General features: G+C 43.4%; 1 protein-coding gene across 2 annotated transcripts in view; it reads right to left on the bottom strand.

Annotated features, from left to right (window-relative positions):
* The window catches only part of fcho1 (FCH and mu domain containing endocytic adaptor 1), a 41271-nt gene that overhangs the window by 1206 nt on the left and 14191 nt on the right, over positions 1-25874 (bottom strand). For both annotated transcript variants that reach the window (XM_062395271.1, XM_062395270.1), the window contains exons 3-26: positions 20057-20148; positions 17383-17457; positions 17105-17246; positions 16690-16842; positions 15905-16009; positions 14449-14547; positions 13818-13914; positions 13528-13645; positions 12738-12759; positions 11561-11621; positions 10287-10480; positions 9767-9791; positions 9563-9619; positions 8810-8861; positions 8033-8157; positions 5711-6796; positions 4836-4942; positions 4250-4445; positions 3932-4046; positions 3653-3808; positions 3433-3565; positions 2771-2967; positions 1695-1759; positions 180-347 (exon numbers count right to left, since the gene is read on the bottom strand). In XM_062395271.1, coding sequence (XP_062251255.1) covers positions 180-347; positions 1695-1759; positions 2771-2967; positions 3433-3565; positions 3653-3808; positions 3932-4046; positions 4250-4445; positions 4836-4942; positions 5711-6796; positions 8033-8157; positions 8810-8861; positions 9563-9619; positions 9767-9791; positions 10287-10480; positions 11561-11621; positions 12738-12759; positions 13528-13645; positions 13818-13914; positions 14449-14547; positions 15905-16009; positions 16690-16842; positions 17105-17246; positions 17383-17457; positions 20057-20148 — 3640 coding nt within the window. The remainder of the gene's footprint in view (positions 1-179; positions 348-1694; positions 1760-2770; positions 2968-3432; positions 3566-3652; positions 3809-3931; positions 4047-4249; positions 4446-4835; positions 4943-5710; positions 6797-8032; positions 8158-8809; positions 8862-9562; positions 9620-9766; positions 9792-10286; positions 10481-11560; positions 11622-12737; positions 12760-13527; positions 13646-13817; positions 13915-14448; positions 14548-15904; positions 16010-16689; positions 16843-17104; positions 17247-17382; positions 17458-20056; positions 20149-25874) is intronic.

The following is a 25874-nucleotide window of genomic DNA, read 5'->3' as shown; positions in this document are numbered from 1 at the left end:
ACTGAAAAAGAAAGAACCCACTTCTACCATCATTTATCCTCATTTAATCTGTCAAGTCCTTTTTTTAAACATATATCTTATAATGTAAAACTCTTTATATAGGGGAAGTTAAATAATCTAAAAAATGAGTTTTTCCTGATGTGTCATGAAAGCTCCTCCTCCACTCATCAGATCGTCACCTGTGGCGAATCTCTTCTTGACCAGCGACATGCGGTAGCGGCTTCCCACCAGCTCCACGTCCATGCCCGACAGCGACGCCCCGGAGCCCTCGAACTGCACGGCCAGGCTGGGTGGGGGGCCGCGGGGAACCTCCAGGCACTGCCAGCTGGCACACAGGGTCCCTGAGCCTGAGCCGTGGCAGACGGACAGAGACGGAGACACAGAGAGACGGAGACACAGAGACAGAGACACAGAGTGATTCACAGCAGGGACAACACAGTGGATGTTTTCTCTTTCTTTTAACTGATAAATCGATATAAACAGTTTTTGGTGCAAACAGTAAGAGTCTGATGAAAAGGTGAAAAATGAAAATCTAAAGAACTGGGACGCTGCTGATCTTCCCAGTTGCTGTTTTCATGTTCTTAAAGCATCAAACCAGTGGATGAAGATTAGTTTGAAAGTCCATATACACGACATCTGTGAGTAAATTAACACAAGTTATTGAGTAACACCAGACGCCCAGTCAAAAGAAAAGAAGTAATATTAGACTCGAAGCTGTCAGACGTGATTCATTACATCAAACTGCACTTGGACATTTCAGTATTGAGGAGAGCGGACGAGCAGCATCTTAAAAAGGGACAGGGAGGAGTAATGGTGACCTTTCAGTGCTTTTGTCAGCGGCTTATAAACCAGAGACGTGAATGTTTTCAGGCTTTAACTTCTCATCCATCACTGACGCCGGTGACTGGTCTCTTTCAGCCTCGGAGCTTCACACCGAGCTAATAATATATCATTAAGTGGAAAATAAAAAAACGGAGAAATGTGGGTGTGTGGAACAAAGAGACACAGGTGAGCTCACAGCCGAGTTCGTTTGAGGCTTTTCTCTCCAAAAGTCGAGACATAAAACTCTGCTCTGACGTCCCGCCTCTTCTCCGGAGCCATTTGGTTCCTGAAATACGAGCGAGGATCAACTGGACACGTGATAAGGGGCGGTATGGCCAAGGGGGTAGAGCGGGCGTTCTCCAACATGAAAGTTGCCGGTTCAAACCCCACTCTTCCCCATCTGCATGCCGAAGTGTCCTTGGCAAGATACTGAACCCTAAGTGGCCCCTCATATATGTTGAGTGTGCTAATTGTAAGTCGCTTTGGACAAAAGCGTCAGCTAAATGACATGTAATGTAATAAAAGATTAAGAACTCCTGCTCGTCTTTATATCAGTGCTGCAGTCAGAGGATCCTCCACCGGGGGGAAGAGAGCAGCCCAATGCTAATGCTGCAGTTAAAAACATAATGATACGCCTCCAGATTTCAGCTTTTTTTTTTAAAAGAGGATTTCTTTACTCTTAATTACTCCTTTCCACATTTGTCTGACACGATGCAGCAGGGGGTGAACCGCCCAGAAGCCGAGGAGATGAGAGCTCTGGCTCGATTTAGAAGAATCAGACGTGTGCAGATGACGCGAGCTGTGGACGTTGAGATGTGGACGAGGTTCCTTCACCAATGAGTGACAGAAGGTAGAAGCGGAGAGGCTCTGACCTTTACTGTGATTGGTCGGCGAGAGGTTGGGGAGTTTCCACAGCAGCCGTCTCTCTTCTGCGTTCCTGTCGAGGGAAATAAACGGATCGTGAGGCCTGAGCTGCTCCTTGATCTCCTTCCTTTGCCTTCCTATAAAAACCTCTCCTGTTAATCCATCTCAGTCGATATTCATTTTCATTTACTTAGGCAGGATCAAGAAATATTGTTAAAGGACATAATCTTAAAGAACAAGCAGCTCAAGTTGGAGGAAAACAGGGAAAATGGACGTTAAACCAGAACTGCAATGACTCCAATCGACGTCTCTCCAAGAAAGTATTTTTTTAAATTTACCAAAACTAGGATTTTCTATCGAATAACCTCTAGATCCGAATTTGTGGTCGATGTGGTGCAGAAAACACAGCAACACAATCAAATTCATTTAGCTCCCTCATGAAAACCATCATCATCTTAAAAACGAATTGTTAGAGAATCAATAATATTTAAAAACAGTCCTGACGTTAGTTTGAATCACAGAAACAAGATTATATATCTAGAATCTTAAGCTGAGTAAATTTTGTTGTCAACAGTTATAGTTATAATTAAATTAGAGCCCCTCAACTTCATATTATAACATTTCCTTATTCATCCCTTATCCTGTTATTTATTTATTATGATGCGTGTCTGATGGTGAATTCGCCCTTCAGAGCGAGAGTGGATGACATCATCGAGAGTGAGAGCAGGTCTGACAATCTACCAAAACTTTTGTCCTTAAACTTCTCTCAAACCCACAAATGGAGGTTTTCATACATCATTTTAAAAACGTAGGAGAATTCATTCCCTTCACAGAAATGTCACTGTGAAATCCGTCAGACTCAAGAAGATGATGATGATAAACCTCTGTGTCTGTGAGACATCATTTGTTTCTGCCAGCTGACCTTTAAAAAGGCTTTGTTTTCCATCCCAGACTCATAACCTGTGATACGATGATCACAAGGATCCGTTTGTGAATTTCAATCATTTCCTCTTGTTCACGTTTATCAGGGAAATAAGCTACAGGAGGCCGACAGACCCACAAAACAGGGTTCCTCTCTGCTCACCAGGAGGCCGGCGGCTGACACTGCAGGTCGGTGGCCGTGTGGTCTAGCGGAAGCAGCACCTGGACGGCGGTGAGCTGGGTGGAGGGGGCGGTGGCCGGGCAGCAGTGGTAATCCAGAGACACTCGGGTCACCGTGCCGCTCCGCTGACACTCGGCCGACAGCAGGAGAGGAGCTCGGCCCGGATCCTGAGAGGACACCTGAGGGGCGACGGAGACTTTTAATGTCTTCATGAAGACAGGAGGAAGACATGAAGAGTCCAGGACAGGTTGGGTTTCTTCTTTAGGTCATATAATCTCACTTAAGATGATTTCTACTCTAAACTTATTTTGATCTGTAACTAACGTTTATATAACTTCTTCACAGTTGACCCAAAAGTTTTGTTTAAAAAAAGACAAAGATTTCTCATATAAAACAAATTCTACAGATATGAAGGATAATAATAATATTCTGTAATAATCAATAAAGAAACCTCATAAATTATTATTATTATTGATGTTATTAATGACAGACCTGTAAAATAAATTGTTAATATGGTATATATATATATAAAAAGAACTAGTAAAAAAATGTCTTTGACACCATCAAAGTTAGATTAGGAAAATTGTGTCTGTGATGAGTAAGAAATAGTTCAAAGGGTAAAAGCAGCAGGAAGTGAGAGTGACCTGATACTTCAGCAGGCCCACGTTGTAATAGGAGGCCTGAGGGTTGAGCTCAGCCTCTCTCTGCAGGTAGACCTGCAGCGCCTGCATGTTGAACCAGAAGTCCCTGGTGTCCGGGTCGCTCTGAGACGGATCACTGTGCACAACACAGCAGAGACCGTTTAGATTTCATACAGGAACAAAACCAGTTTGGGATGCAAACCAGCAGATAAAGCCTATGGACCTGAAGAGCAGCTTTTGATTTGGCAGGAAGTGATCGATCCTGGACATGTGGACCAGCCGGAAGCTGAGAACAGGGACGTTGGGGTTGGCCGTGAAGATCCTGGTGATGCCTGCTGGGAAGGACATGGTCAGGTCGCCGGTGATCTTCACCAGACAGCTGCCGGAGGAGAGAGAGACAAAGACACGGTTCAACAAGCCCCCCCCGGCGGATAATAACAACAGTACCAACACAGAAGAGACCAGAACTCAACTGGTTCTGTAAGAAGCTGCTGGTACTCACCGGTTATGCTGTCCACCTTTGAAGTAGGCGTTGATGTACTCAGTTATGGCTGCTGCCACTGGCCAGGCCTCCTGTGTGCTGAGGGAAATGGGACTGGGACCTCTGGACAGGTGCACTGGGAGGAACAAATGTTGATGGTACCAATGAACCAGGGTGAACGTCAACAGACACTTTTAAAGGAGCAGTGAGACATTTTGGATCAATTACTTAATCACATTGACCGATGTGAGCCTTTTCACAGACACATACTTTTACATGTTTCTTTCTTAACATATTTCTGTCTGCTTAGTGTGACTTCATTTTTGGGCTGAGACCTACACGGCCTCGGCTGGTGGTCCTGGTGCTGGTAGGGCAGCGGCGAGGCCTGCCCCGCCCTGGGAGGACTGGGAGGTCGGATGGGCCCCCCCCACTCGGTGTCTCTGGCCTGAGGCCCCCACTCGCTGGGACTGGAGGAGGAGGAGGAGGTGAGGGAAGGGCTGGGCTCCGGCAGCGGGGACGAGCACAGGGAGCGCGACTGAGACCAGCGGGGACAGAGATGGTTTAATATTCAGACTGTCACATATTCAATCAAACATTTACATCAAGTAGGAAGAGTTAACATTTATAGTTCATATGAATTGACTGATAATACTAACAGGCTAGAGACCAGCAGATAAATAATATAGAGATACATTCAATTAGAGTGGGGGAGATTTCACAAAGTACTTCTTGAGTTAAAAGCTTCTTTTTGTTGCTTGTGCTCAGTAAATTCTGATTCTCTTTGTACCTGGTCATAGTGACTGTGATTGGAATACTTCAGCTATACCACGGCCACTCTGGCTCAAGAATAAAGTAGTGAGATAAACAAATATATAATTGGTTTCCTCACATTAGCTGAGCTGTCACCTCCGAGCCTCGTACTCACCCTCTCATAGCTGCTGATTCTTCCCGAGCTCCTCCTGACCCGGGTCGCTCTCTGAGGAGCAGCTGCGACCGCCTCAGCTGTGTCCTGTCTAAAGTTGTGCTTGGACCCTTCCAAAGACAAAGAGAGAAAATGACAGAAAATGACCCAAAGCTTAATCTGAAACACACAAAGGAAGAGAGACAGCCTGAATCGGTGCTCGGAACAGAAGGAGACAAGAGGGAAACGCCGCGCTGCCAGAACGAGCTGGCTCCTGGAGACATTCTCATATCTGTGGGTTTATTTGAGGGAATTAGTTTCCTGCTGGTGTCAGAATATTCAGGATATTTCTCTCTTGTATTACTCATAATGTTTAAGCCTCTCAGACCTTTAACAGTGAAGTGAAGTTCTTCTGTAAATAGGACGACATGACTTAATTTGACGTGAACCTGATGATAGTGACGACTGCCAGTTGGGATTTACCGTTTCATAACAACAGTGAGATGGAGCGTTTTTAGACATTTTCATACATTTTCCAGGAATAATTCATGGTTCCTAATCCAAAGTAATTGAAAGATTGATTTCTATGAGTGTGTGAATAAGAGTTACATTGGGCCTTGGTGGAGGTGACATCTAATAATAGTTTTATTTAGGACTGCAGTCATACATTTTCATTGTCCAGTGGATGCCCGTTTACCAAAAGTGAATCCCCACATAGTAAAACAAAACAACAAATTTAGGAGTATAAACTAACATAAAATAGAAATACTCAAGTTTAGTACTTTAAAACTGAACTTAAGTACTTTTATGTTTTGTTTTATTGTGTTGGCCCCGCCCCCAGAGTCATTATTTGCTCTTATATGAGAATTAAACTTCTGTAAAAAGGGATCCCTTAATACCCTTGTGGGAGCTGAGGCTGCAGGTGATCTGAGTGTTGAGATCCAGGCAGTCCTGGTCCTTGTCAGTCGAGAAACACAGGTCCTCCTGTGGCCCAGAGTGCCTGGTGAGTGGGGGGGCGTTCCTGCGTGGCTCGTTCTCCGATGACCGATGTTTTCTCCTCTCCCCTCCTGCCCCCCCCTCTCCTTTGCCTCCCCCCTCCTGTGTTTTGGAGACGCTCTCGCTGAACGGGTTGTGGAGCGAGTTCCAGTGCATCAGCTCCTTCTTTGTCTGAGCTGTGGGCAAAGAGCCTGAATTAGAGTCAAGTCCCAGTCTGCTGCTGCCGACAGAGCTGCTTCCCATGTGGCTGCTGCTGCTGCTGGTGCTGTGCAGTGGGATTAATCCAGCTGCTGCTGCCAGGGTCGACTGGTGCGTGGGGCTGCCGATCATCGTGATTGCAAACGGGTCATCGGAGGAAACGGGAGGAGGAAGGCTGCGGTCTCGTTTCCGGTCTCTGTCTCTACGATTGGAGGAGGAGGACGAGGAGGAGGAGGAGGTTGGGTGCTTCTTAGTTTCAGAGTGGTTCATGGAGAACGGGTCCCCTCTCACCTCCTTCCCCCTGCTCTCCTGGGTGTGGCGAGGCGGCGGGCGCGCCCAGGCGTCAGACAGGTTTATGGTCTCCTGGGTGACGGTCCTCTCAAACGCAGCGAGGAAGGGATCCTCGGGGGGGATGTGTTTACAGTTCCACACCGACGACTCCATCTCAGGCGGGGGGAGGGACTGAGAAAAGGGAGGAAACTGTATCGCTGAGGGGTCCATGACGGGGGGCACACGAGAGGGACGGGAGGCGGCAACAGACCAGACACTGGCAGGGTCTTCATGGGGGTAAGGGCTGCCACCAGGGGAGGGGTCACGGAAGGCAGAGAGGAAAGGGTCCACAGGCCGACCCAGCGTTTGAGTTTGAGGTTGACCTTTGCTCTGTGACACGGGAGGCCATGCTGCCCAGCCCACCGGCTCTGGGGAGGGCCCAAGGGGCTGATGGGAAGGCGAGTCCAGACCAGAGTCCTCAACGTTCTCAGGAGAGGAGGAGTCAGACGAGAAGGCAGCATCTGAGTGGAGATTATCAAACTCAGTTAGACTTTATAGATCTGTGATAATATTCAAGACAAATATTTTTTACATTTGAGAAAGTGAGGACTCAACTACTTTATTTAAGGAGGCACAAAATGCAGGTTATATTTATGAACGAAGCCGCTGCTTAAAGCAACTCTGTGTAGCTTTTACTGTGCAACAGCTCAAAGATGATTAATGTAGTTTGGGCTATGAGTTTGAACAAAGACGATCCATCAACCTCCGACTGCATCAGTCCCGCTCACTGAACTGAAACACAATTGAACGCTGGATATAACCCACGATCCCCGGCTTCCTGAATCACTGCCACTCTAACAAATACACTAAACGCTGTTTGGAGTTTTTCATATTTTAAGTTTCCTGGATGAATGTTGGAGATAAACAGTTTTTTTTGTTACCTCTAAGTCTTTTTATCTGATTTACAGTTCAGCTTTAGCTCTTGAACCTGCTCTGGAACCTCCCTGTTCCTATTCAGTTTTGTAAAAAGAGCGACATGAACTTCACCTCTGTCAGTCAGTTACAGTCTTAACTTGATCCCTCTAACATTCATTTCTTTCATTAACCCGCAGGTTGGAAATGTCGTTAATCAGCCTTTTGTTCAGTTTGACACTTTTGTCTAATCATCATATACTTCAACATGTTAATACGTCCTAACAGCTCCTCTCCTCGACTCATCTCATCTCAGGGGACAAACTGGTTCTGAGGATGTTCGGGTTGAGGGGACAAACAGACTCGAGCCCCACTAATACCAGACCAGCTTGTTCAGTTCTCATTTATCAAAGACCAGTCTCAATATGATCTTCCTCTCAGTTTGACTTATTAATGTAGGTGACATCTTATTGATATGATTTCCTGCCTTTACTTAGCAGAGATTAATTCAAAATGTAAATTTGTTTATCATGTGTGTGTTTATTGATTATATTATAGTGAGCAACTGAACTCGGCTGTGACTATGTTATGTTGATTTATGTGTTTCCGGAGAGAGAAGCTGGATGTGCAGTTTATTTAAACTCCTCGATAAACATCCCCGGGTCTGCACCAATCTACAGACAGGAAAACGAACAGAAGCCTTTAGAATAATCTGCATTAATGTGACAAATAAAATAGAGAAAAAGATCTTTATCTAAATGAACCCACACGTCCATTTGCACTGAGCCAATAGGGTCTATACATAATTAAACAAAACATAATATTAACACTGGAACTTCTCTTACATTCAGAGGCACCGAACTTGTTCTGCTCTCTGAGTTGCTCCCGACTGTCGAAGCTCTTGGACTTGAAGGCCGAGTCCAGCGGAGGTCCGAACAGACTGTCTGAGCCCGACGCCGTCGAGCTCAACCTGACGGAGAGAAGGGAAGAAAAGAAACAAGAGCAAATCAGACAGAGCGGAGGACTGATGAGAGGGCGGGCTAATAAAAGGGAAGGCAGAGGGAGAACGGATGTGTGGGTGTAAGTGAGAAGAGATTAAAAAACAAGGGAAGGTGGAGGACGGAGGAAGAGAGAAATCAAGAGAATTGAGAAAATAAAGATTTACATTAAATATAAAAAAATTCTGCATTGTTTATTCCGCAAAATAAAATCTGTTATATGGCTGCATATCGGAAATCATGAATGCCAATATACCAATATGTCCATGGAAGTCTCATATCCTACGCTTTTATTGGGAAACCAAGATGACAGTTGGGATCTAATGATAATGACATTTTAGACAGTATCTATATGTATACGGTAGCATAGGTAGTATGTATGTATTACACTTAAAAAAGGTGTAGTATCCCTCAAAGACATAGACATTTAAGATAAACTATAAGTAATAAATAGTTTAAAAGATGGATGAAATCACGATGATGACTCTGGAAAAGCCACAAGGTCGAAACCTGACCAGGTGAAAACTGGTGGAAAGGCCACAGATGATGCCGTCAAACCTCAACATGCGTCTTGTGCAGACATGACTGAAGAAGAGGGAAGACAAAGAAAGGATAACACCTCACCTGCTGTGATCGGGGCTGGAGGTGGACCTGCGCATAGCCTCCTGATCGCCATCTGAAACAAACACACACACACACACAGAGAGTGACTCACTGCAGAAGATGCTCCCTAATCAGCACTAATCAGAAACCCAATGTTCTCCGTCAAAGCTCTGCATGAGGCCGGGACAGGCTGAGACCAGATGACATGAGAGTTCACCCATCAGCCATTAGTCTCTCCATGATTAAATACCAGCAATTAATATGGTTTCGCTCATCACCAGCAGCGAGTGCTGTCACTGGGGAGCAGCCGCTTTAATCAGTCACTCTTTGTTAATCTGTCATCTCTGGATTTGAGAGAGAAAGAGAAAGAAAGAGAGAGAGAAAGAGAGAGAGAGATTCCCCCGCTGATGTGAAGCAGCAGGTCGGAGCCTCCCACTCCGGTGTAACCTTCAGGCAGCTAATGAACCAGCCGGTGATAAAACATGTTCTGGAGCGCGAGCAGAGGAGCCGCCTGTGGACTAATGGAGGGTGGTTGTTCACGCAAGGTCAGCCAGCTAAGAGATTTGCAGTCGGGGGGGAACAGGGCGGAGGTGACGGGACGCTGTGCCGATGCACCGAGGACACAGAGGTGGCCCTGAGCGACTGTGTGTGTGTGTGTGTGTGTGAGGAATAGTGTCCATCGTTTTCAGATGAAATAAAAATAGACGTTTTTTAAAAGGAAACTAACTGATGAGCAAACAGACGGAATGAGAGAGGGAATGAAGTTGGACTCACCCCTGTGGGAGGCAGCGTCACCTTCCTCCAATCGCACTCCTGCAGTGCTGGAGTTTCCTGCAGAGACACAACAGAAGCTCTCAGAGGTCTGCACTCAAAGACACCGAAGAACGTCACGAGTAAAACGCACTGGACTGTACATTTCAAATAGTTTTGTTCTTTGTTCTATGACAGGAACGGGAATTTTTTAGAAGCAGAACTTACTGGAAAAATTACGCTTGCGTGACACCTGAAAATCAGAGAGAGAGAGACAGATCTGATCAATAGAGTGAAATCACTTCATCAACAATGCACTTGTCTGTCTCTTGATAATAATCCTCTCAAGTCCATGTGATGCACTAGTTATGTGCAGCAGCATTATGGTGTGTGAGGGATTGACTCAGAATAAACTGCAGTGCACATGTTCACACTATAATGATGGAATATGTCACCCAGTGTAATAACAGGGTTCACTGGTATGGCACTGAATAACAATTTGTTAGCCATTGTGGTTTTCTGTGGTATTTGATTAACTGTATATATACAAATAAATATAAATGTAATGTGCACATTAATCAACATTGATATTATCTGCAAACATGCTGCTGTTGGTTCAACAGATAATTTGCTCCCATAGCACAAACACAACTAAATCTGACGAGGGCACGTGTGTCACATCAATTTGTTCTAGCAAATTAAACAAACTATAAAGTCAAGAAGGAAACAATCCCAGAGCAAACCCAACCTGGTGCCGTGCTCCTCGGTTGGGCGGCAGGGTGAGCGCCCCCACGGTCGCCTTCAGCTCCTTCTCGGTGGCGCCAGAGTTGCTGCGACTGCTGGTGGCGACCGGTCGGATCTGGATGTGGAACTTCTTGGGCTCCTCGTCCTCAAAGTCTGAGCCACTGGAGAAGAAGTTGTTCTCCTTCTCATCAGCGCAGCGTAAACAGAGAGCGGAGGGTCAAGGAGAACAAGCTTTATACTGGAAGAGGGATGACAAGTGACAGGGCTGGTCTGGTGAGTCGAAAAAAGGGGGTTTCAAAAATAAAACAATGGGAGTAGATTAGAAACCAGCGAGCACCAGAGCTTTATTACCTCTGCTCATTGGTGAATATCACTGATGGACAAACCCTGTGATTCCCTTTAAGAGGAGTGAGAAGACATCAGGACAACAGGGAGACGATGCAGAGCAGCACCGAGAGATGAACACGTGCAAAAACTCAAACAGCTGCAGCAGCAGAGGGGACAACTGCAGAGCTGCCAAACAGCCAAACCGCCACTTCCTGTCAAAACATCACCCCCCCCCACAGACAGTCACCTCTCCTCCTTCCTCTTTTCTTTGGACTCTCACTGTCTGCGTCGTGTGATGTCATGTGTCAAGACCGAGGGCCACCGCTGATAATAGGATCAGGGGCTGAGGAGCCGGGACGTGAAGTATCAGGTTATCCTTCACTTTGCACTCGTGTTACACTCAGACTACAAACGGGATTAAAATCTCTATAGTTGTCTGGCTTCAGTTAATGAGGCCATGAAAGCAGGCGATTGGGCGAGCAAATTGGTTCGACCCCCACCTCTGACCTCCGACCTTCTCGTCACGCTTCATTTAAAACCTCCCAGTCTAAGGTCGGGTCTTATTAAAGTCTATTCAGCGGCTTCATGAGGTTTAATTAGAGACACTGTGTCTTGCAAGGCAGAAAAGTCCGGGACATATCTCAGAAATGAGAATCTGCTTCATGAATTTAAAACTTGTTGGTGACGACACTGAACTATGTTGAGTTTGAGTCATTGGTTTTAAAGTCGGTGAATCTTTATTATTCAACAGATGGTTTGTTCCAGTGCAGATGCTATTAACGTTCGGTAATTTATCAATAAATCAAAAGAAAAATCTGATGATTTATTATTATGCTTATTATGCTGAATGGTGTGATGGAGGCGGGGCCCCGTGTACGTTTGTTTGTTCAAACATAGCAAATAAAAGGTTACGAATCTAAACAGGAAAAGAAGATGGCAGAAAAAGGATATCATTCTGGGTGCTGTCGGCTCGGATGACAAATCCTTCATCATCTACTTCCAGAGGTGAATTCTATGTGAATGGAAGAACACAAAAACACACACACACACACACAAACGATGGGTCAATGAACATCCCAGACCTTGTCAAGGATAGAGCGATACCAGACTATACTAGTACAACTCCTACTCCTTAGTAGTGGGTGTGAGTCAGTGAGTAATAGAAATTAAGCTTGGCTTCAAAACAGAACCTGAGGAGAACCAAACCGACTGGTACTGCAGCAGCAGCAGCAGCAGCAGCAGCAGCGTAGGAGCAGTTATTTTTAGACTGAGTGGGGACATATAAAGATCTTATTTCATTCTATCAGATTTCAGTAAACACATCTCAATAGGTCAAGTTGACATGACAAGTGAAACTGTGCCTACTGATGTGTTTGTTTTTCATTAGATCACAATCTGATTTAGGAAAAACTCCAACAGCTCTGAGCCGTGCTTCAAGGTGTGATCAGGCTATAACAGGAGATTATAGTGTGACTGTATGGATGAATATCTTTTTAATTCAACATTGATAAACACACTGTTTTATAAATAAAATAATAAATCCAGCTTTAAATTCTACAGATTGACATTTTGCCTAAAGTTTCTATTTAAAGTTCATCATGACACTGATTCAAATGTGTTCTCAACACAACTGCAAACATCGAAAAATACTAATACTGTAAAACAAACCCTAGATTGTTCCATTTTGAATGTGAAGTGACAGTTTCAGAGGATGTTTTATCGTATGTCACAAGCTTTGAAATGACGTCTGTTCACATGGTTGGAAACATGACGCCCTTCAAAGGGTAACATAGCAGCTCCAGGAGCTCTGTCGTTTACTCTCTGCTTCCACATCAGTCTGCACACACACTAACACACAGGCTGACATTTACACAATCACACACACTATGACGTACTTCATCTCTGGCAGCCAGATTATCTCCTACACATCTTCTCGGAAGTACAGGAATAAACTTGGAAAACCCCACACCGTCACTATCACACACTTATGATCCCCTGCTCACCTTCTTTCCAAATATAAACTCACACACACACACACGCGCACACGCACACGCACACACGCAGCTTTAGGAGTCAGTCTGACTGAGAGGAGCTGCATTGTTTTGGTGTAAGTTCTGCAGATGCTCACCGTCTCCGGCACTGCGGAATCCCTGCAAATAGAAAAGAACACATCAATGTATTTTGTGTTCATTATTCAGTTGTAACTCAGATTGAAGCGAAAACAAGAGAATGAGGATTGTAACATTAAATTTCAAAAGATCTGTGACCTGTAGAACAAATTGCTTTACAATAAAGTGATAAATAAGAGTAAAGATAATTTTGCTGTTCCTGGCTTTCCAAACGTCTCCTCTACTTTTAGAACAGATATTCAAACAAACAGATTTACCAAAGTAATATACTATTGCACTTTTGTTCCATAACTACCACTCAGATAACACAAGGAAATTGTGATAGTAAGTGGAAATAAAACTATATTCTCTGTTGTCTTTTATGAGAAAAATAACCCATTAAAACTAAAATACTTCCTGTGGTAATAAATGCAACATTTCAGTCAGATAGATCATAACTAAATAACTTTTCTACTTCTCCTGTTTTGTCAGCAGGAGAATGAAAATACTTATTTCTCATCACCTTGTAGAAAGAAGCAAGAAAGTTCTCAATACTAAAGAAATATAATTCCTAAACAGCCATGTCCATACATATACATTTTGAAATAATTTCTAGTGTTTCCACAGCTTCTGGTTGTATTGAAATATTCTGGTTGTGTAATGATATTGTCTCACTTCACCTCAACTGAACAGAGCGGCTGAAGGGAAACTTAAAGGTTTCTTTGTGTGTGTGTGTGTGTGTGTGTGTGTGTGTGTGTGTGTGTGTGTGTGTGTGTGTGTGTGTGTGTGTGTGTGTGTGTGTGTACTCACGTAGAGTCTGGCTCCTTGTCCCTCTTGCCTAAGCCGGGGATCCTGAAGGCTTTTGGTCGAATCTTCTTCACACCTTCAGGTACCAAGCCCGTCAGGTACTCTTCAAAAACAGCAAGAGCTACAGACAACAAGCGATTTGATCAAATAAGAAACATCCACACACGGCGTGCAGTCTCCATGTAGACACATGTGTATCATCATGTCACTATGGATGAAGGCCTCCTCCTTGTTGTTGTCAGTGTCTTTATCATTTTATTGCTACACAAGCTTCTTTTACTTCATCACACTACCTGGCCTCTCTTTGCCTGTTCCCTTCTGCTCGGCAAACTTCTGAACGAGGTTATCGATGCCGATGTTTTCCACATTCTGCTTGAACTCCTCGTGCACCTGCAGCGGAGAAGAAGAGAGGGATTTACTTGGCCTTTACTAAAGCATGTCATATGAAGGTGGTATTCAAAATATGTGGTTTGTTATTAAGGCTGTATGTGGTAAAAAACTTTTCTTCATTTTAGTGCCCTCTAGTGGTAGTAATAAAACACAATATGATGTATATAAAGTCGCACAATATATTGTTTTACATAACTTCTATTTAACCTGCAGTGATAATAGTGCTTTTGTGAATGCTAACTGACTTTTGACTAGAAATATTGTTAAAAATTGTTGAAATTACTAAATTCAATTTTGTTTCTCCATTTACTCTGGTTTAAAAAAAAATAGACAAGCAACTGACCGAGGAGACGAGATTCTCCAGAGTTATCCAACAGAGCTTTGATTGTATAATATGAAATACCCTTAAAAAAAAAATCATATCTTTTCACAAGATTTACAAAGGAAAGTAAAACCTTTCAGAAAACGATGACAGATACAAATACTTTGAAAGTAAGTGTTTTCTTCTCGTGAAGCTGGAGTCAGTGGACGTACCTGTCCCACCTGGACGTGAGTGTCTTCGATGGAGTGGGAGTAACCTTTGATCAGCTGTTTCATCTGCCGTAGGTGAGCCTCCTCGATTCCCTGAAACTTCTTCTCAAACAGACCCAATCATGGATGAGAAAACAAACGAAAACATGTGAAACCTTTAAACCTCTACCGCTGGTTCCTCTACTTCTCTCTATTGATTCATCTACTTCTCTCTCAATATCATCAAACCTACACTTCAATTTGCTGAGAAGATCAAACTAGTTCTCAACCCCACTTCTCTAAAATACAGTGAAAGTAGCCTTTTAATGGACTTCACTCTGTATAGGCGCTCAGCCAGCAGAGGAGGCTGTGGGTTGCCAGGATGTTAAAACCAGCAATAATTTTAGAGGATTTAAGTTTGATCCTGGTCTTCATTCAGACAGCTCATTTGCTGCTGTCTGTTTCAGGGGAATTGTCTTGATATAGTAGATTTGGCTCCTGGTAGAGAAGAGTTTCCCCAGCCCCTTTACTCCAATTAGCCGCTCAGAATCTGGGCAGACAGAGGAAACATAAAACACTGCTCTATTCTAGACTGCAGTAAACCTTTGAGAGAACACTTCAGTCTCTGCTGCCCCACTGCTACAGGCTTTACTGCAACCTCTCACATCTGGATATGTGCACGTAGCCTCTAGGCTCTCCCACAAGGGGCACGTGACGACGTTTGAAGAATCTGTCACCAGTTACTTTAACCTCTTGGATTTGGCTGCAACGCTGTTTAACCCTGAAACTCCCAAAGTGTATTGTGGACTCAAACCCACACACAATGTTTTTGGTGAACTATCCCTTTAAGTTGTTTTTGCGATATTGTGTTGTGACAACCCAAAAACATTTCTTCTTTGTAGCATCTGAATGTTTTGAGATTTTGTTTTAAATCACTGTAAAGCGTTAATCTTTTATATATTTGATGATTTATTTGTTCTCCTTCTTTATCTTCCTCAATCTTTTCACAATAAAACTCATTTCCAGGATGATATTCTCCAGACATTGCCCTTCAGATCTTTTACAAGAGATACTTGGTCAGAAGGATTTTTGTTATGAATTAAAATGCAAAAATCTGAAGCGCTCATTGGGGTTTGATGAAAATGTCCATGGAAACAGCAGCAGTAACCATGGATGTGCGGAGGCAGTGATTAAAGGTAATGAGTGTGGGGGGGGAGACAGGAAGTGCAGGCAGATGTTTTTTTTAGGAGGCTGGGTTTGAGGTTTCCATTTTTGGGGAGGGCATGATGTGGGATAATAAATAAAAGCACGGAGTGGAGTGTTTGTGTGGTGAGAGGTTACGAAGCGAGTGATTCACTGAGATAAATTGAAAGATAAAACCCCAGAGAGGAGAGGAAATACAGAACAACACCACATCAGAGGGAGGGAGAGATGGATAAAGAAGAAGTGGCTCCGGGGCCCAGCTGGACTCAGGGCTGACCTGGGCAGACTCGCTCATCTTCTGCTCAAACTCTCCTCCCACTCGGTTGTACTTCTCGATGCTCAACCCAAATGACTCAGCCGCTTTCTTAGACTTCAGCTCCGCCTAGTGAGAGAGAAAAGGAAAAGGAAAACGATGGCTTCATCTACTGACTCTCATTCACAAACATTGAAAAGAAATGAAAACCTCAGTTAGGGACAGACTACAAAGACACCTCCAGTTTCCACAGTAAAAGATTACTACCAAACGAATTCAGACACACGCCAGTCTGTAGTCTTTAGAGCGCTCCACAAATTAAACTGTGGAACAAAATCTAATTTGATCGAAAGTAAATAATGGAACAAAGACATGAACGATGGTCCCCATCCTCCCAATCCTCCCAACCTGCTGCAAAGAGGTTTCATAGCCATGTTATCTGGTGATATTTAGCTGAAGTTACACTGTTCTGCACTCACTTTAGAGCTCGTAATTCCTAATCACTAAAAGAGTAAAGACACAGAGAGGTGAACTTCAAAAGGCTTTTATAGAATCAAGAGAACATCAGTCGTCTCAGCAGGGGACTGGGTGATTTGCAGGTTTGAACAGAGGATCAAAAAGACTATTTCTGAGGTAGAGAGGAGTTTCAATCAAATCTATTCACTAACATTCTTGAAAATCTCTAAAAGAACTATCTGCAAATGTTTAAGTGGTCAGACTCTTTCATTTTATCTCATGAGAAGCTTCCGTCGGCTTCAGGGATCAGAAACGAATGCAGAGTCTAGAACACTGAGAGAGTCGTGACTGACCTTCTCCACCTCTTTCTGTGGAGCCCCATCCTTCCTGAGCCGGTCCAGCTCAAAACACTTCCCGTGATAGCCCTCCTTGGACTTCTGAAGGTGACCACTGTGAACATGCAGCGCCTGCACCGCCTCCACGGTCCCCACCATCTCCTCCTTCGTCTGAGTGCAACACACACAAACACACGGTCGGTGCACATCCTCATTGTACTTGATGTTTAATGGGCAATTGCAAGCAATTACAATGAAGGGGGACGACACTTATTGGATTTCCTGTGAGAGATAAATTAGATCCGGATGGCGAGAAGTTCGCTCCAGGTCAGGTAATGAGAAAACACACAAGTCTATGTTCACACGGACACAGATACGATCAGCGTTCGGGCAGAACGGTGGTAAAACATTCCTCCTCATCCCAGATTCCTACCTTGCGGTGAACTTTGACCTGCTCGTCTCCGTACTTGTTGATGTCCCGGATGAGGTCGTTCATCTTTCTCATCAGCTCCAGGTGGCAGAGGGCCAGTTTGTCCGAAGACACCCTGAACACGTCCCACATGGGAGCAAACGTCCTGGGAAATAACAAATACAATCAAACACACGCATGAGGCTTGAAACTTAAAACTTAAACGGAGATGAACAGGATGAGGAGGAGTTGACAGGAGAAGATGAAGATACCCCGTCCTGTGTTCACATGTCACCACTCACCCCTGTGGACTCCCATTGCTGGCGATCTTTGCCAGTTTGCTCATCGACTTGGAGTAAGTCTCCTCGATGGCAGCCCTGTCGAAACAAATGCAAACATATATCAGCTAAATAACTCACATTTACTGCAGGACTCAAGTCCACAGAACCCTGAAGCAGCACCCCCGCTGCTGCACAAAGAGCTTCTCATCCGTTTAGTCAAAGTTCGGTGAAACTCAGTACACAGAACTGATGATGTCATGAATGAGCGGTTGTTGTGATCAACGTCAACCGCTGGACTGATCTTGTTGTTGTTTTATATTGACTGATCGTTGTTGCGCCAACATCATATTAACGTGCCCTGGTGATAGTGTCTGTGTGTGTGTGTGTGTGTTGTTTCTTCTTTGCAGCAACACAACATGAAGACTAATGTTCACAGAAGTTCTTGCTTTCTGGTAAATGTAATTGTAATGTACTTTAAAATCACTTCCTCGCCAAGCTATTGCTTCTTCTAATGGCCTCATAAGTTACTTTCACCATCTAGAGCTTCATTTGGCCCAAATGCGGAGCCTCCGCCCCCCCACCGCAGTCGTCGAGATAAAGATTTATTTCCATTAGTGTTTGGAAAATGTTGCAAAAAGCTTCATTTAAATGATGAATGAACTCATTTTGTGAGTCTGGACATGAAACTGTAATAAGCATCTGAATAGAAGGAAAGAGAGCATTGATCCAGATTCCCTGAAGGTGAACACACAGATCAACGTGATGCTGAGGATGGAACATCGACAGGAGAGACTTACTCTTCACATTATATATTGTTTCAAGGTTTTCATGTTTTACTCAAGTTGTGCTTTGACAGACAATCTTTCTTTATATCTTTATGTATAAACATTTCACACTTGCAGCAATTTATTGAGATACTGTAACCCTCAAACAACGGAAAATTAAACAATTAATTAATCATTAAAACAGTGAATCGTAAAGCACCATAATGTTAAAAGACTACTGGTTTTAAATGAATAAATAAATCTTGAAATAAATAAATATATTCATTCAGAATTATTATTTAAGATACATTGTTTGGTCTGTAAAATGTCTGAGAATAATAGGAGATCCAGATACAAATTTACTTTCGGTCAAAGGTGAGGTTGAAAAGAAGCAATTTCCTACAATTACAAAGCTTGAGGACAAACTGTGCAATATCTGTCAAATGATACATTTTCTGTCAATACAGCAGTTCATTGATCAACTCATTGTTTGAGTCGTCAGCGCTGGTAAAGACCTGATTGTGTCTATTGTGTCCTTGACGTCAATGGTCACTCAATAATAAGAAACAGAAATATATCTGTATTAGACTGAGCACTGGGACAAAGTGTGCTCACATGAAATAACTGAAACCTCGAGGTAAGAGCTTGAAGAGTTGTTACAGTACTTGAACTGATTCATAAGGCCTCTTACATTCGAGCGACCCATCAAGAAAGTGGAGTGAGAGAAAGACGGGGGGGAAATGTATCAACACAATTGCAGCTTCCCAGTCCCCTGAGGGATCAGACTCCATTTTACCACAGTGCCACATATTTCATTTCCTGGCTGCTGATTTGTTGTGTGCTGCAGTCCGAGCAGATAACTAAATCTGCCCCTGCAAAGAATGTGCACCGTGAATCAATGTCAGGATTCTATCAGTGGACTGACAGTGTGCGCTGTGTGTTCACTTCAGCTGTGAGAGGACCAACTCCTGTGGGAACCTCATTACTCCACACAATTTACTCACTGATAATCGCTAATTGGAAAGCAAGAGTATTTAATGTAACAAACTGGGCACTTTGAGGGAGTTTTAATTGGGTAATTGACCGACCCACTTAATTACTGTTGCTAGGCCTGTCAGGCAGTTTACTGTGGTTTTATTGGCAGATTTACTTCAGATTTAATTGAACATAAATATTCAACTGATGGCTTTACAGCACCGTGCTAAACGCTGGAGGCTAAAGCTGCATGTCCCAGGATATATCCATCTCCTCAGCATTTGATTGTCCATTTAAAAATAGTATTGTTTCTGCATTGCAGAGTAGAGCTCGTTATTATAAGGAAAAATATGCTTGGTTGTGTAGCTCACATATACATTTTCCAAACGTATGTCTTTTGAATTATGACTACTTTGGATGCATTCCACAAACATATCCTATCCTGGTTAGCATTGGCCGAACCGATGGAGATAATTCAAAGGGCTGTCAGGCTGATTTACAGAGGCAATTGGATTTAAGAAGTGTTTAATTAGAGGTTATTGAGGCGATGGAACTCATTAAAAGAATTCAGAGAATTTAAAGAGGGTGGTTGGTTATTGAGGATTGATGGACACTTCTACTTTGCTGGAAGTTAAAGGGATAAGTCAGGGTTTGTGTACGAGTGTGTTTGACAGATAGCACAAGTCAAAAAGTAGCAATCTAGTGTGGACAGGGGTCAGAGGTCAACGCTGACTGATGCCATCTTAACAGAGAAAGGATTGTTAAAATGTCGGCACAAATCGGACAGTTCAGACTTGAAATAAACGACGGATGAAACAACGGATCTATCATTTCTGAGCGTTTCACCAAACCTTGGCACAATCTCTCCTCTTTCTTTCAAGAATACATTTTAAATCAAGTTCCATCACCACCTCCCACACACACACACACATTCACAAATACACAAGAAACCTTACCTCTCACGGACAAACTCAGCCAGCTCCTTGGTTGCCAGCTGGCCATGCTTCATGTTGTGGTAGAGCACGTCAAAGCCGGCATTCTTCTCCCCCTGTCGGGGTACAAATAAAACACACACACACACCACACACCGTCTGTTAGCACCCGAACGACAAACAGCTAGCAAACATGAGGGAGTTAAAGATAGAGATGTCAGCTGATGCTTTGGTGTTACCAGGATCACACTTGTTTGGGTTTAGGAAATACTTCATTTTGCCACTGATAGTCCTCTAAAGGCTTCAGAGGCTCAACAGATACACTCTTAAAGGAAAATTGAACTAACACACATAGCAGAGTAAAATGTTTTATGTGAAAAGAGTGTGTCTTCCCCCAATCTGTCTCTATCTCTCTCTCTCTCTCTCCAATTTACACCTACTGCCCTGTCATTAAAGGAGAAATGCTCAGAAAAAAATCCCACTTTCCTCACCCTATTAACGTCCAGTGAAAATAAAAAGTTATGGAAGGAATTGTCGTTAGCCCTTAAGGTGCATCACACCCCCGCAGAGGAGTTGACAGTAACTAGCAGCTCAACTTGGAAAGTCGTGACAGTGTGCTCTCTGTTGTCAAAGACTTCTCTCCACCACCTCAACGAATGGCTGCAGATTTAACCGGTGAATCGGACAGCAGTTTTAGATTTGCGTCTACATTGCGTTTTGGAGAGTTCACCAACACGCCCGCTTGCTTGCTGTGAATTTTCCACACATTTTCCATCCCAGTTCTCACATGGGCTCACTCAGACTTTTTACTGGAGGGCTGGCGGGAAAGGCTCCGGAAAAATGTCAGGAGCAGCTGACCTGGACGTTTGCTTTCTCACATTCAGACCCTCTGGAAATCTTGTGATGTCGCACAACAGCACAACAGCATAACATTTTAACTTCACTGTCTGAAGGTCAGTATAGACCGAGACTAATTATTTGCATCTCTCTTTGGAGCTTTGGGCATTTTGTTGCTTTTGGTTCAAACACGAGATGTTGTGACATTTAGAGGGATTTATTTTAATTCATTATTATTATTTTTTATGCATCTGCACTCCACTGGATCATCTCTCACTGTTTGCTTCTCATTTGCATAAACATCAAAGCTGCAGGGGCCAAAACTCAGTATGACTCAGTTGTGAGGAAGCCAGAGAGCTGGGGTTTGCTGTGGACAGGAGAGATGCCGACCTTGCAGGAATGCAGATTTACCACAGACTGCAGCAACACCTCACCCCTGCCACTCTCATGATTACACAAACCTACACCTGTCTTAGCTCTAGTCTCCTTAATCCCCAAAAGTGGCGGACAGACGCTTTGTTTTTACTAAGAGCTGGTTTCTTGAGCCGGTCTACATTTTTTCCAGTCAACAGCTGGGCTGTCGGTGCAGAGACACAGACCACAGACAGCTGCCTCTCAGGACCTAAAAATACACCGTCGCAGGAGAACAGACCAGTTCCCAGGTACCAGGGGAATGGCTGGAATGCTAAGGAAGGGTCACCCAAAACCACACACGCACACACACACACACACACACACACACACACACACCCCAGTGAGAAACCGACTGGAGATTCAAGCCCTCGACTCTCAAGTGGTCAAGAGGGGAAACAGCTGTTTTGAGATGCTTGATGATAGAGGTGAGAGATCTTTTTTATAAACAGCGTAAGAATAGAATTTTGTGTTATTACACAATAGTCGAATATTTTGACAATAACTTTATATAAACAGTGGTAGGGTGGAGGTGCGAGCCGGCTCAATATGGCTGTGGTCTGCTCCATTCTGAAGTGCTCTTGGTTTTCTCCCTTTCATGCAGTTGGCAGAAGCCTTTTGTTGAAACTCTACCCTCGCTACAGAAAGACGAGCTGCCATTCACACACACACACACACACACACGCATACAGACACACACACACACACACACCTGCCTCTCCACAGCTTGACACAGCACCTGTCCGCCACTGCTGCAGACTTGTGTGTTGGCTGTGTGTAAACAGGAGCATGTCCACAGATGATTGATGAGCTCAAATGGTTTTATAACCAGTATATGATAATGATATCAATCAGTAAGACTTGTTGAATAGCACTGGTGCCAGGAGGGATATCCCATAATGTTATGGTATTAAAGAGTTTTATCTGCTCAACATATCATATTGACTTTTGCAGACACAGACTGGATCCTCGTAACCTGACAGTGAATAACTTCTAATGGACGGCTCACTGCTGTTATCACCTCTGCCAGGGAAGTTGTGTTTTCATTGCCGACTGTCTGACTTTTAGAAGGATTATGCAAAAACTACTGAACCAAGGTTATTGAAACTTGGTGGAAGAGTGGGGGTGTGGGCCAAGGATGGTTGGAACCCATTAACTCCTGGAGAGGATTCATTTAAGCCTTGGTGGATGTGTGCACTCTGCCAGGGCCCTTTTAGTTGTGGCAGTTTTCGCCTCCTTTTCAAAATCTGTTTTCTTGCTTTCATTAATATTTTTGATAAGTTGGCAGCCTTTCGTTGTCTTGTAACTTAAACAATGGATGTGAAAGACTTAATGTTTTTATTTTAATCCTCTAATCACACAGCGCAAGTGTGTTTAGGGCGTTTTCAATGTCACTTTTATCATTAAAACGTGTCTCTCTCAGACACATGGTTCAAAAGGGTTGTCTCTCTCTTATTATGGGTGTTTCAAGTGAAACAATCAATAAAAAAATCATCTTGTTAAATTCACTATCCTTTAAAAGCAAGATTTACACTCACCATGGCCCATAGTTGTTATAATGGCATATTTTCCAAAAAGTAAAACAGAAAACTTGACGCGGAAACTTTTACTTTGCACATGAGCATACTGTGAGTAATAGACATGACAGCTTTCCTCAAGTGAAGCCAAATAATCTTGATGGCCCACTTGGTTTTAACAGGTAATCTGATGCTGAAAAACAAGATTAAACCTCCAGATTAGCTTGTGGTCAGTCACGCGTGTATCTGCAGGACGTTCATCACCTCTTGCAGACTCTGGCTTCAAAGGATGTAAAAAGCATTACGGAAGGAAGTGGAGACGCGATGTCCACCTTTATAAATAGTCTATGGTGTGTATCAAAGAGTGCACACACTTTGTGCACCCACCTAAGAAGGAGCATATAGCTTGATAATGCCCTCGGTAAATGCCCGGACGTCAGACCAGGTTTTTTGTTAATCAAACACTATGTATTAAGGCAACAAGGCAAAATCAATGCACCTGAGCTCCCCTCATTTTAAAGACGTGATATGTGCATTGTCAAAGTGCGACCACACTGTCACTGAACTACATTCCGGTGTGTGTTTAAATGTGCAAGTTCTTGATTGAACCGGCAGATGTGAGGTGGCACTTAAAGATGTTGAGTCAGGCCAAGGAATCTAGCTCAAAACATGAGAGCTGCGAACCCACTCAGTCTTTTTCGAGTGCGGTTATATATTCCTCATGCCTTTAGAATTACACTCCTCATGTCTGATATATGCAAACCCCCTTTCCCTCTCTCCTGAACTGATTTTTTTCATCAATTAAGTTGACTGGTTTGGTCACGCACGATGGAGCACATTACCATGACAATGAGCGGCATGATGGGAGAGAAGAAGAGAGGGATGAGGGAGGGGGGGTGGTCGTGGAGACCAGAAGTATCAAATCTGTATGTGGACAACTTTCTCATGAAGAGGTGGAAACTATAACTATAAAGAACCTGTATGTATTAAGGAAATAACAAAAAATGTAAATGTAAAATGCAGATCTTTTATGCATCGCTAATCCTGTAAAATAAAAGTTTTCATAGTGGCAAACATAAACACAGATATGATATCAGCCCACAGATAAACCAGTTGGGATCTATTAAATAAATTGGTTGTAAATCCAGATTTGTTGATCTCCAACATGAACTTGTCTCTACTGCTGCTCAAACGTTCTCAGAGGCTCAGAACCCACTGTTATAAAAACACAAGACGAATGTGCCACAGCTGAGATGAGGCGGATCCCGGGAGTTCGCAGACTTTCAAAGGCTTTCAGTTGGAAATGTGGGCTTACCAAGCTTTCCTTAGATTTATACTACGACTGAATCAATCACCAGACAGTGAGAGCTTTAGATAACGGATCAAATAGAAAAAAAACAAGAACACACCAACAGACATTTCCTGTTTGGACAATGGTTTCACTAGTGTGTGCCTGTGTGAAACTTTGTGTGTTTTACATTATGTATTTCCAGTGTTTGGTCTTTGTAACTGCTCTCACTGCTGATTCTTACTCTTCACACTTCTCCTCAGGCTAATTACAAACGGTGAGGAGACCTGGGCTTCACTACAACAAACAGTAAGATCACAGAGGGGCATACAGTGTAAATGAAAAGGAGGCGACAGGGGATTTTCTATGGCTTCTAATAAACAAGACCCCAAAATCATATCTGCAACATTTACAACCACAGAACAACAAAGTGTCTTGGTTATGCCTCAGGTCTGACCAGCCTCACAGTTCAATTGTCACATTCCTCTTTCCTGGAAAGACACAATGGGCATTTGCTTCCAAGGAGGCTGAATAATGGATGACTGGCAGCTGTCTCTTTCACTCGACTGGATGAGTGCGCTCCTCACTGGACTGCTGATGGTACTTGTTAAGGACTTCAAGCTTGACGAATTTAATCGGGCTTTTTAGAAACATCACATTTCTCCCCAAGAATATAGACTAAATATCAGATTTGATTTAAAAGAGAGGGTTTCTAAAAACCCTAACCCTTAATAGATTATGTGTTAAGCCTGTGTGTATTTGCCAACTGAGCAGACAGAACACATAGCGTGATGCCAACGTGTGTAAGACGAGTACCAACATATCCCAGTCATATTATTAAACAGGGTGTACAACCGTTACATCCTTGGGGAATACGGGTTGGTCTGGAAAACCTGTGTGACCAGTGTGTGGTTACAGGAGCACGGAGCCGGTTGACATCTTTGAATCGTATCAGAAGAGGAAACCAGTTCAGCACCAGTTCAGCATTATAAGGAGAAGTTTATTTACAACCGTTTTCAAGCTGCTTCAATCCAGACGTCTGATTTTTTTCTTTGCTAGACATTCAACATAAACACAAGCAGGAATTTCTGGTGGTGCTTCTCAGCTGTCTGATGCTGTCGGGCTTTGGCTGTCTAATACACTTATCCGCTCTCTGGCACTGTCTAAAGTGCTGCCTTTAGTTCTGGCAAATGGTCAAATCTGCCTTTATGGTCGGTGTGAGAGGATCTGATGTCTGAGGGCATTCCTGCAGTGTAATATGGCTCTTCACTCAAATGAAACCAGGACACTGAGGAGAACTCAGCAGAACCGACCAGAACAAAAACCGGGATTATGGAGCTCTGAGCGTGGGGGGACATATTCAGATTCAGTGTACGACTTGTCTGCTGAAGGTGTTTTCTGTCTCTGAACCATTTTTCTCTGCAACCTCCATCTGTAACCTCATATGTGCAGGTTCATACAAAGCACTGAAAGGAATCATAATTCCACCTCCAGGTTGAACAAAGGCACAACACTGGCAGCAGGTCTATCAGGGAGGGAGTGTCACATGAACATCTGTTAACATCTAGCTGCACATCTGACATTTGAAGTTCTACTTGCGATATATACAATATTTATCTTAAATCTCTAATCTGCAGAAAAAGGAATATAATACAAAAATAAAACTGGTTTCTCTACTGAATACTACCAGGTTACTTTCAGCTTTAGCAGGATTAATTCCATTCTACACTAAATATTATTTGAGACACTGTTCAAACACACGTACAGATATTATTTGCATAATATAGAT

Source organism: Platichthys flesus, chromosome 9 (genome assembly GCF_949316205.1).
Source record: "Platichthys flesus chromosome 9, fPlaFle2.1, whole genome shotgun sequence".
Classification (NCBI taxonomy): domain Eukaryota; kingdom Metazoa; phylum Chordata; class Actinopteri; order Pleuronectiformes; family Pleuronectidae; genus Platichthys; species Platichthys flesus.
Note: the sequence above shows the minus strand (reverse complement) of the source record. Positions and strands in the feature narration are given on the sequence as shown.